General features: G+C 38.0%; 1 protein-coding gene across 3 annotated transcripts; it reads left to right on the top strand.

Moving 5' to 3' along the window:
- Positions 1–2822: 2822 nt before the first annotated feature.
- On the top strand, positions 2823–11456 carry LOC308094260 (uncharacterized protein). 3 transcript variants are annotated; one of them, XM_080440800.1, is made up of 9 exons: positions 2823–2983; positions 4334–4438; positions 4775–4816; positions 4939–5001; positions 5790–5810; positions 5993–6055; positions 6271–6579; positions 9581–9706; positions 10532–11456. In XM_080440800.1, exons 1-9 carry the CDS (start codon positions 2866–2868, stop codon positions 10810–10812), a joined length of 1128 nt encoding a protein of 375 aa, XP_080296926.1. In that variant the 5' UTR covers positions 2823–2865; the 3' UTR covers positions 10813–11456. The 3 variants fall into 3 exon arrangements, with proteins under 3 accessions (XP_080296926.1, XP_080296927.1, XP_080296925.1); XM_080440801.1 differs by having other exon boundaries at positions 2823–2992; positions 6313–6579; XM_080440799.1 differs by having other exon boundaries at positions 2823–2992.
- The last annotated feature ends 805 nt before the right edge of the window (positions 11457–12261 follow it).

The raw sequence follows: 12261 nt of genomic DNA, 5'->3' as shown, positions 1-12261 counted from the left end.
CCGGACCCCACTTTGAGAACCATTGAGAGAATATTCGTTCATATATTGTAGCAGCATTTCTAGGATCTTGGCAGAGTTGGAACTGGAAGGTAGAAATGACTTGAAAAGGGAACCAGTTGACCTTGTTCCCTTTTCAAGTATTTTCATCCTTCTGCACGCTTCAAACCTCCCCAGAACAAGTTGTCTTCTTCCGTATATGTTTACCTATATAACATGGTGGGCTTTGTACCTTATTGGATTATGATAGTTTATTAGATATGATAGTTTATTGTATATGTTACATTATTGGATATAGGTTATTGATGATAGATTATTGGATATAATAGATTATTAGATATGATCGATTGTTGGATATGACAGATTATAGTATATGGTACTTTATTAGATATGGTAGGCAGAAACCTTATCTCCATATTTTACTTTTTGTGTTGTTTTCATAAATTAACGCCCTACTTGATCACTACAGAGTCACACAAAAACATCAAAAGTATCAGATCTACAAGTTTGAAACGAACCGACACGTGTCGAGCTTGTAGATCTGCTACATTTGAATTTGAATCCTGAAAAATTAAAGTTTTGGACTTAATGTCCACCTGACAGAGACGATAGTGGTGCATTGTCTACTGTATATGGTATTACTTTGAGTTGTGCCGAGTTGGTTTTGAGTGACTGTTCTGGTCAGGTGATCCATTGTCTCAGATAGCCCATCATTTCAGAGCATATGTGTATAATAGAATTTAATGCAACAAAGTTTTAAAATGCTTGTACTTTTAGTATTTTGGATGTACGCTCCCCCGGCAAGCATAATGTTGGACTGAACAGGTGTTGTAAATCAGTGGTTCCTCCAAAAATAATCACATTCGAACTGGGGACCCCCGACCCTGACAAGCACTTGGAATTGTAGAAGTTGAGGCATTACATGTAGTTTGACTCGGTTCCACAGATACATATTGTGAAAATAGCCGATCTTGTAGATTAGCTATTTTCAGATACCTACGTATAAACAACAGACAAGTACATAGCACACAGTTCACGAAGTATTAAGACATTATAGCAGTGATAATACATAAATGACAGTAATGATAAGAATAAAAAGAATGATGAATATACATTTGTATAATTATGTATAAACAAGATTCATTCACCGTAGTACTAGTTCCACCATGAATAATGTAATGCAGCAATAAAGGAGAGAAAAGGCTGCCAAACTGCCGCAAACTTATCAGTAGATCCTCACAGTGTGTAGCATATGTTTTCTATTTTAAGAAAATGCATAACCTCACAGATCCACATGCTAAAGGGGGGGGGGGTTGTTCTTCCATTTCATAACAATCAGACACCTTGTTAATAAAGCATACAGGCTCTGATGTCGAAAGTTTATCTTTTGTAAATCAAGGTCCTCTGATGGTCCACCAAAAAGACCAAGCAAAGGGCAAGGTGAGGTTTTCTAATAATACGTTGACTGCTTTTTCAAAACCGGTGGAAAATGGCCTACAGTGTACAATCCCCTATAATGTCATTGTGTAACAATAACAACAATATTGTGTAGCATTTCTCTGTCTTGTTTTGGTTCATTTCCCCATTAGCTTAATTTGATTACCTCGGCAGAAGTTTGAACTGGAAGTACTATTGTATTACACCTTAATGTGTCATAATAGGGAAATAAAGTAAAGGTTCTCTTTGTTTTGGGTTCCCTTTATGCTGATGCCAATACTTTAGTACTTTTACTCAAGTAACATTTTGAATGCAGGCCTTTTAGTTAATAGTTAGTTAGTTAGTTAGTTAGTATTTCTACATTGTGGTATTGCTACTGTCAATATTACTGTAGCTACTATAATTGCATGTTGTTGGCTAGATTCATGGTGGAGATGTATTTTGTTAAAAGGCAGTAAATCACACATTGAACATAGTGAGTTGTGGCCTAGTGCTCCTCACTCCAGACGGAGGTAGCCAGCAGCCAATTAAGGCCGACAGGAGAGAGCTGGCAGGCAGGGAGGATAAAGACAGTCTGTCTAGAACACATCCACACAGTACATTTTAGGGCAGGTAGGGGTTCTCAAACTTCTTTATTACAAGACCCCCCCCCCCCACACACACACACACACACACACACACACACACACACACCCCACACACACACACACACACACACACACACACACACACACACACACACACACACACACACACACACACACACACACACACACACACACACACACACCCCACACACACACACACACACACACACACACACACACACACACACACACACACACACACACACACACACACACACACACACACACATGATTTATAGTGCAATGTCAAAGTTGACATAAAGCATATTTAAAAATAATGTTTGTTTTGAAAATGTATTCTATCTTAGCATACAGCAGTTTAAAAGCTACATTATTGTTTCTGTACACATTTGTAAATGGAAGCATAAAGTACAGTATTTATATCTGTTGCCAAAATGTTAATATAAATGAATTCACACTTCACAATTCACACTTTTCAAAAGCAAATAAAACAGACTCAACTGGAATGAATCGAATGATACACCTTCCCATGACCCCAGGGATTTAGGGGATAAATATGCTCAGACTTGATTAATTGCTGCACCTATAAACTTAGTTTTCAGCATTCAATATGATCCTTAGTTATATTGAAGCCTATTTCAGTCGATTCCACAACTTAAACGTTAAAAAAAAAAAAAAAAAAGTGTTTCTAATCGTGAGGGAGGAACGCACCGGGGAAAGAGGAAGAGAGGCAGAGATAAAAGAGAGACAACACTTGACTTTTCTTCAGTGCGTGTAAAGAAGTGGACCGTATCACTTTATAATCTAAGTTATAAAGGTAGAAATGTCCGTGACTTTCCATTCTGAAAACGTTGAGATGGAAGAGAAAGATGATGAAATCTATAAGAATGAGAATTTCAAGAACAACACTCCATCTCAGGAGCAACAGCCACACAAGAAAGGTAAGATTTGTTATTAAAACCATATAGATACTGCAGTCTGGTAAGATATCTCTGCTGTCGGGAAGAAACCAGCTATGTCCAAAATATAAACTTTTCAGGAAAAGAAAGAGAAAAAAAACAAAACATGTTCTTAGAACAACACAATACTGCCTCATCAAAGTTGGTATGGTGACTTTATACATTGTCAGATACTTGAATGTGTCCTTATATTATCATTACTTTAACCAAATACAGCTCAACTGGAGTTAGGAGGTTTTTGACCATTAATGTCTGACTTCATGACTTCTTGAATTCATGGATATTGTTTGGTTTTTGTCAAATTCCTAAGCCAATAATTTGATGACCGGCAGCGGTTCCGGTAGGAGACACAAATAATCTCCTTAGTTTCTCTTACCTGAACCGCTGCCTACCGGTCCGCTGGTCATCAAATTATTGGCTTAGGAATGCGACCAAAAAAATCCATGAATTCAAGTCTCCATGGGGTGACTAATCGATAGAAAAAAATTAAATGTTTTGGGTGAAGTATCCCTGTAAGGGTGTTCAATAGCACTGATTTATTAAAACAAAAGTTGAAAAATTGATTTCTGCCCGACAGTGACGATTTGTTAGTAAAACCATATATATATATATATATATATATATGGCATTAAATGTGATGTTACGTCATCAACGATGGGATTGATTGATTGATTGATTGATTGATTGATTGATTGATTGATTGTTTGATTGATTGATTGATGTTCGACCTTCTCGGGTTTTCACTCTTTGTGGCAACACGGAGGATGTACTGTATAGACAGGTTTCTTGTTTACAAACATTACTGGGTGTTACATGATGTGCTGACAGTATTGTGCACGTCGCTGCCACAGACACTTGAGGTAACTGATCACCATCACACTGCAGCTCATGGCTCTAGCTGTCTCTAATCAAGCAGTTTATTCAGCTCAGCTGGGTGTGTTTCTTTTAAAGTGGTTTTGCACCAAGTTACATTTCTTTGACATAAGACTTTCAGAGGTGTTTTAACTCCAGTTGGTTGTCTCTCTCTCTCTCTCTCTCTCTCTCTCTCTCTCTCTCTCTCTCTCTCTCTCTCTCTCTCTCTCACTGCAGTATCTGACGGGCGACAACAAAGAGATGTCTCTCTCTCTCTCTCTCTCTCTCTCTCTCTCTCTCTCTCTCTCTCTCTCTCTCTCTTTCTCTCTTTACACACACACACACACACACACACACACACACACACACACACACACACACACACACACACACACACACACACACACACACACACACACACACACACACACACACACACACACACACAGCTTACTGCTATACTTTGCTTGGTGTCCACAGTCACTTCAGTATCTTCAGAGAGAAAGTGCAGCTCCAGGCTTCCTGAGGTCGCTGTGGGTCTGCTAGTTATCCTCCTATTGGCTGTAATCACAATTGGAGTTATATGTAAGTATTCAACAATTATAATGGAAACAATTATAACATAACATGTCTATAAGTCATCAATGTCCTCTGTCTGTAGTACATGGCATTACAAGTAGATGACTGGACTGCAATGCTTTTTATGTATTTATTACAAGTTTATATGACTGGACCATATGCAATGCTTTTTATGTATTTATTACAAGCAGATGACTGGACTATATGCAATGCTTTTTATGCTATTATGTCAACTGAGAAAAAAACAATTAAACATGCTGTTGCTAGATGTTGGAGTTCAACTTGTACAACTTAAGGCTGAGATGTTTTTTTATGTTTTTTCTCTGTGATATTTCTCTGCAGTGTGTGTCAAGGTGAGCGGCACTGAGCCCAGGATGGAGGAAGGTAATTTAAATGCACGCACGCACGCACGCACGCACGCACGCAAACACGCACGCACGCACGCACGCACGCATATTTTTAAATATAAACTATTCATTATTCATTTAATGCTGGTATGATTTCAGCCCTCCTTGCTCAGCTGTCCAGTGTGGAAATGAGGCTCAACGCCACTGAGAGACACAATACAGGTATTATAATTTCATGTTTAGTAATTGAATGTTACACCTGATGTTGTAAAAAAAACAATCACCATTAATGTTCTCTGTCTGTAGAACCTGGCAACATAACATGTCTATAAGTCATTAATGTCCTCTGTCTCTCAAACCTGGCAACAAAACATGTCTATATGTCATCAATGTCCCCTGTCTGTAGAACCTGGCAACATAACATAACAACATCTAACATGTGTGGCCACTTGACAGTAACCACTTGACTAAACATTTACTTTAGTAAAGCAAACATTAACTTTTTTTTGTAGTTTAGTAGTTATTAGTACAAATTTCAAGTACACTTTTTATTAGAGTATTGAGTACTTTGTCTCTGAGCGGGAGAGCGCCATATTTCATTTCATGACAATTTAAAAAACGATGGAGCTGCACAGAAACTAATGTTCACCCACTTCTTTATACATGTGAACCTGTAATTATACCGCTGCCTTATACTGAGGTTTTTCAAATTATTCTTAATCAATTAGTCATTTTGGCCCTTAATTCTAACTGGTCTGAACCAAAGACTTCACAATTACTTCTTGAAACAAACAACACTGATTAGAGTCAGACCTGAATGAATACACCTCCTGATGTTTTTTTTACCATAACATAAATCCATGCCTTTATTACAAGAAGATGACTGGACTATTACTGTATGTCAGTTGAGAGATAACCAATTAAAAAGAGTTCAACTAGTAAAAATAAAGACTGAGTTTTTTTATTTATTTATGTTTTGCAGTAACTTTGTCTGTGATATTTCTCTGCAGAGTCTGTCAAGGTGGAGGAAGGTAATTTAAACATATATGTTATATTCATAATATATGTTGTTTTGGAAATACAATTTATATTTGATCCACTTAAGTGACAAGGGAAAGATTAAAGATTTGGTCAAATCACATTAACCACTCAAAAGGACTTTATTTTTGAAATGTAAACTATTGATTTAATGCTAATGCGGGTATGATTTCAGCCCTCCTTGCTCAGCTGTCCACCCTGGAAATGAGGCTCAACGCCACTGAGAGACACAATGCAGGTACTATAACTTCATGTTTAGTATACATGTTACACCTGATGTTGTAAAAGATTATTGTCTAAAACTGTCTATAATGTATGACTTAAAATGTGCCTCCCATAGAGCCATGCTGTAAAAATTATTTTGTACAACTTGTATGTGTACAGTATAGACCAAAATATATTTGTTTAACAATTTAGCCGTTTAAAATAACTTTCCCTGTAATATTTTCTCAGCTCTTGCTGCCAAACTGCATGCCAGTGAGAGCACTGTGGAAGACCTTAAGACCAGACTGTATACTAGTGAGAACCATGTCCAAGACCTTCAGACCAAACTGAACACTAGTGCCCAAGACCTTAAGACCAGACTGAACACTAATGCCCAAGACCTTCAGACCAGACTGAACACTAGTGTCCAAGACCTTCAGACCAGACTAGATACTAGTGAGAACCATGTCCATGACCTTCAGACCAGACTGAACACTAGTGGGAACCATGTCCAAGACCTTCAGACCAACATGGAGGCATTGAAGACAGAAATCAAAGGTAATTAGAACAGAAGGGTGTTCAGTGGATGCAGGTAGGTGAGGACAGAGAAGAATGTCATATTTTACTTTAGTGTTAATGTATGTTAATTACTTAATTTGAGCTCTGAGAATAGTTCTGATGATGTACAGTAATTTACTGTATGTTTGATCCATTTGATCAACATGGAAAAGCGTACCTACTCAAATAAAACTGCAGGAGGAGAATATATATATACAACTTCAGAAGGCTAAGGCAACACTGTCAACATAATGCGATGACGGGATGTGAAAGTTCAGACTAGAGAAACACCAACTCGGGACTCCTGAATCACTTTCTTGTCTAGCATCAGGGTCTTGAGCTCTAATGATAATAATAATAGTAATAATAATAATAATAATAATAATAATAATAATAATAATAATAATAATAATAATAATAATAATAACAATAATAATAATGATAATATTGATGATGATGATGATGATAATAATAATAATAATAATAATAATAATAATAATAATAATAATAATAATAATAATAATAATAATAATAATAATAATGCAAGTGCAACACACTTTACATTCTTGAGAATCTCAAAGTGCTACAGGGTTTGAAAGCATGGCATAAAAACAGCATAGGCAACCAAACAATTACATGGGACCCAAGTTCCCAACTAGGCTAGACTAAAGGGTCAAATTAAAACTAGGTAAAAAAAACAGGGCAAAGACAAAAAAACAAAGGCCCAGGAAAATTTCAGAAACGCTTTGTTAAAAAGGTACGTTTTAAGTCCATTTTTAAAAGCATCAGTGGACTGTGGTGCTCTCAGGTGTTTTGAATTCCACAGACATGGGGCAGTATAGCAGAAGGCCCGGTCGCCCATGGTGCGGAGCTTGGTGTTGGGGACAACAGCTCTACAGTGTTGTTAGCTAAGCTGTCACAGGCAGTGTGTCTACGTAGGCGCAGTGTGTCCTTTCCTGGCTTTGCCCTGGCTCAGCTCCCATAGTGTCAGTTTGCTTGCCTCTTGTTCAGGGTGCCTGACGCAGGGTCCTGCCAGCCTCATCCTTCTCTCTCTGACCTTGTCTGTGACCCGTGGTAGGTCCCCGTAGAGGACCATGTTTCTGATGTGACACCTAGGGCCCTATGTTGTGCACCACCTAACCCTTATGCCTAAACTTTTTAGACATTTTGTACTATTTTTGAAAACATTATAAAATAGTGAAAATAGGCAATGTACATCGACATGTTGTGAGCTTGTAGATCGGCTATTTTAAAATGTTTTAAAAAATAGTAAAAAATGCTTAACAAGTTTATGCATAAGAAGTAAGAGGAGATAGGGCCACTAGTGCCATTCGTAGCATTCATGTGTAGACGCCACCCAGGGCCAATGTAAACATAAACGTTCTGACGGCTGACTCTGGGTTTCTTATCATTACAAATAAATTGACTGAATAATGTATCAACTTCTGTAAAAACTTTACATCCAAGGGAAGAGGAATAGCAGCCCTGAGGAAAGTATCCCATAGCCGCGGGAAGAGCTTTTAGGTTGCGGGTGCGTTATGCGCGCGCACATTTTTTTAGCGGTTTTGGTCGGGTTTTGGGGGTTTTTGGTCACCTAAATTTGGTTTATTCGGTTCGGGAGGGGGGGGGGGGGGGGGGGGCGGCCGCACCCCTACTTCCCGCGGTACTGAAGTATCCTCACTAATCTGTAAAGGGTTAACCCAAATGAAATAAACTAGCACAACTGTTATTAAATAGAAAGCACTACTGCTGTTATGCTGTTTTAATTTGGACGTATTAACATTAAAACTGGACGACTAAAACGATCACAGTTTAAAGTTAATCTGCTGAGGAGGCACTAATTGAAACGCTTTCCTAATGTTCACAACGTGCCCAGCCTGATCTCCAGAGAATACCGTAACATTGCACGGAACGAGTGCACTTCATTCCGTGGATAGTCGCCTGGGAACTCCCAAATTGCGTGCATATGTACGGCGAGTCCCACGGTGGGCGTAACCAGTCGCAACACGGAAAAACCCGGAAGCAGAGCAGTCCGCACAATAAAATTTACGATTCTGTGCCTATCGGTACATAACTCAAACGGCGCTGAGTAGGCACAGGCGAATGTCACACCGTTCAGGACGGCAACTCGGTGGTCCTTCACGGGGTGACAATTCGCCTCCGAAATGGTTTTGTCACAAAGGCAGCGCCGTACCATATGCACGCAATTCGGGAGTTCCGAGGCGGCTATCCACGGAATGAAGTGCACTCGTTCCGTGCAATGTTACGGTAATCTCTGGAGATCGGGTTGACGTGCCGCAATGTGACGTCTTGTGAGCTTGTAGGTCTGATATTTTTGGCAAAGACATTTGATGTAAAGGGAAATAATAGTACAGTAGTATAGAGCCCTGGGGGATTTACTGTACATTTTTAAGTTATTATACTTTTATTTTCCTTTTTATGTTTTTCTTTTATTTTATGTGAAGCACATTGGGTTGCACCTGTTGAAATGGGCTTTATAAATAAAGTTAGATTGATTGATTAGCTGATCTGAGCCAAAGGAGTGACTTTACCTTTTACTTTACTTAGTTTTTTTATTTAGACGGGATACCGAATGTTAATGAACAGTACATATCAATGTAACATAAATACACCGAACAGCACAATACTGCCTCATCAAAGTTGGTATGGTGACTTTATACATTGTCAGATACTTGAATGTGTCTATGAATATTATCATCACTTTACCCAAATACAGCTCAAGTGGAGTTAGGTTAATGTGGGAAAACGTTTTTCAGGGTCCACAGCCAAATACCTATAATTTGGGTTTGAAGTTTGAACTACTGATTTAGAAGACATTTGTCGAATCTGCCTCAGGTCTTAATGGGTTAAAATATCACTAATTAGAGTCTGACCAATGAGATGAATGAAACCACCCAACCTTTTATTGAAAGTTAAATTAATGTTAATATATGTTTTTATTAATATTATAAACAATGTGATCATGTTCCTGTGTTGACAGACAAACCAAAGGTGGCCTTTTCTGTTGGTTTGGGTACTCCAAAAGTTGAATCATTCAGTTCTCCCACCACTGTGGTCTACAAGAAAATCTTCACTAACATCGGCAACGCATACAATTCAACTACAGGTAGGTTATGATTGATTCATGTTAATTAACTATATAGAATCAATTACTGTAGTTTCCTCTACTTACATCTATCAGACTATCAGACATTAAATACATATTATAGTAATGTACATAAATCTCCAAGGTGTTCCCTATTTAAACCAATAGACATAATGAGATGAGAGAAATTTAATGTCATTGGTTTTAATTAACAATGATAATAATGATTTATATCATTAGTTAACAATGTAAATCAGTGGTTATCAAACATTGCATGTCGAGGACCTCCAAATTGGACCCCCATCTGAAGATTATTCCAAATGTGTCACAATGTTTTGAAAATAGCAGATCTACAAGCTCACAACTTATTTCATCTCAATGTGTTGTGAGCTGTTGTATGCAATTTCTAATAGTCTAATTATAAAATAAGGTTACGGTAGTTAAAATTATTTTGATGCTATATTAACACATTTAGCTGGGGATCCCGGAACCCCCTCAAAGACCCTTGGGGGTCCACGGACCCCACATTGAGAAAACCAATGTTTTAAATATGTGTGTGTGTGTGTGTGTGTGTGTGTGTGTGTGTGTGTGTGTGTGTGTGTGTGTGTGTGTGTGTGTGTGTGTGTGTGTGTGTGCCGGTGTGTGCCGGTGTGTGCGTGCGCGTGTGTGTCTACGTGCTTGCATGCGTGTCTGCGTGCATGCATGTGTGTGTGTGTGTGTGTGTGTGTGTGTGTGTGTGTGTGTGTGTGTGTGTGTGCGCGTGTGCGTGTGCGTGTGCGTGTGCGTGTGCGGGTGCGTGTGCGTGCGCTTGTGCATGTGCATGTGCATGTGTTTATTCTCTCACAGGTATCTTTACAACATCTGTGAAAGGAGTTTATCAGTTCAGATTTATTGCAGCTCACCACTCTGAATCAATGAATGTGGATATCGAGATGTATAAAAATGAACAGAGACTCATTAAGAACACTGCATACAATAATAAGGGTTGGGAATATGTATCTAGTGGACTGATCATAGAGCTGGATGAGGGAGACAGAGTTTACATGCGTTTACCTTGGGAGCACAAGCTCACTGACACCAGCAACAACCACAACATATTCAGTGGGTTTCTGCTCTATCCTATATAACACTGCTACTGGTACCATTCAGTGGTCGAAAGTAACTAAGTACATTTACTGAAGTACTGTACTTCAGTACAATTTTGAGGTGTTTGTACTTTACTTTACTAATTTCCAATTTCCAATACTTTTACTTCTACTCCACTACATCTCAGAGGCAAATATTGTACTTTTACTCCACTACAATTATTTGAAAACTTTAGTTACTGGTTACTTTTCAGATATAAATGATGATATTATAAAACATACATTAACCACTTTTATTTTATACCTATAGGCTGTTTGAAAATAGCCGATCTACAAGCTCACAACGTGTCGCATCGTGACGCGTTGTGAGCTTGTAGATCTGCTATTTTCAAACATTTTATTACTTTTACTTTTGGTACTTTAAGTACATTGTGATACCATTACTTTTGTACTTTTACTCAAGTAAATTTTGAATTATGGACTTTTACTTGTAACAGAGTATTTCTATATTGCAGTAATGATACTTATACTTAAGTAAATAATTTGAGTATTTTTCCCACCACTGTATGTAACACTGCTACATTCCGCTCTATCCTATGTAACATTGCTACTGGTACCATAACATTAAAGAGATGAGTGCTTATTAGGCCTCCATAATGCTCCTATGTATTCTTTCGATAAACATACAAAAGCATTCTTGTTTGTCTTCTTGCATTTTTTACTGATTATGTTTAAGACTATAATACATCTAGAAGACCAGTGATGAAGTGTTTTTTTCCACACATGCAGTATAATGAGAAAATAACAAACATTCATATTGAATATTCAGCAGTGTAGGCATAATAAGACATAATATTCAGCATTGTAAGAAGACATAATATTCAGTATTGTAAGAAGACTATCTGGATTATTGAAGAAACAGACACTCATAGTTACATTGTCTGACATTCTTTGTTTTTTTAGATCAGTGGAGAGAATAAATGCTGGATTTGACACACACACCTTTAAACAGAGAAATGAACAGAAAACATCTGTGGTTTATGTCTATTGGACAAATATCAATCCATTATAAGTGATAATTTCCTTTATCTGAACATGTCAAGGCACACTATAACTCCATGTGTATAACAGAATATTTAATATCTGTATTATTGAAGAAACATTTATGTAACATTGTCTCATCAATGAATCAATACATATCACATGGATATGTATTGTTTGTCACATGGATATATTGTACTTTTTATCACATGGATATATAATGTTATGGGTTTTCCAAACGATAGACCCAGGTGGATCATGGGTAATTATATATCCACACCTACTGTAGCAGCAGGTCAGTCCCAGCAGGGGGCGCCACCAACACATAATGTAGGTCAATGGTTCTCAAAGTGGTCCAGGGATCCCCATGGGTCATAGGGTTTCAGGGGGTCCCCGGATAAATGGATCCTTACAGGTCTGTAACTCTGAGAGTGTACACATGGAACCAAA

The sequence above is a fragment of the Gymnoscopelus braueri genome (assembly GCF_963280865.1).
Source record: "Gymnoscopelus braueri genome assembly, chromosome: 10".
NCBI lineage: Eukaryota > Metazoa > Chordata > Actinopteri > Myctophiformes > Myctophidae > Gymnoscopelus > Gymnoscopelus braueri.
The sequence above is the reverse complement of the archived record's forward strand: the minus strand, read 5'-3'. Positions and strand labels throughout refer to the sequence as shown.

Excerpts from the sequence above, each read along its gene's own strand:
- LOC308094260 (XM_080440799.1), top strand. The coding sequence starts at position 2,866 with ATGTCCGTGACTTTCCATTCTGAAAACGTTGAGATGGAAGAGAAAGAT. Across the intron at positions 4,439-4,774 it reads AATCACAATTGGAGTTATAT|TGTGTGTCAAGGTGAGCGGC; the intron begins GTAAGTATTCAA and ends ATTTCTCTGCAG. Across the intron at positions 5,811-5,992 it reads GTCTGTCAAGGTGGAGGAAG|CCCTCCTTGCTCAGCTGTCC; the intron begins GTAATTTAAACA and ends GTATGATTTCAG.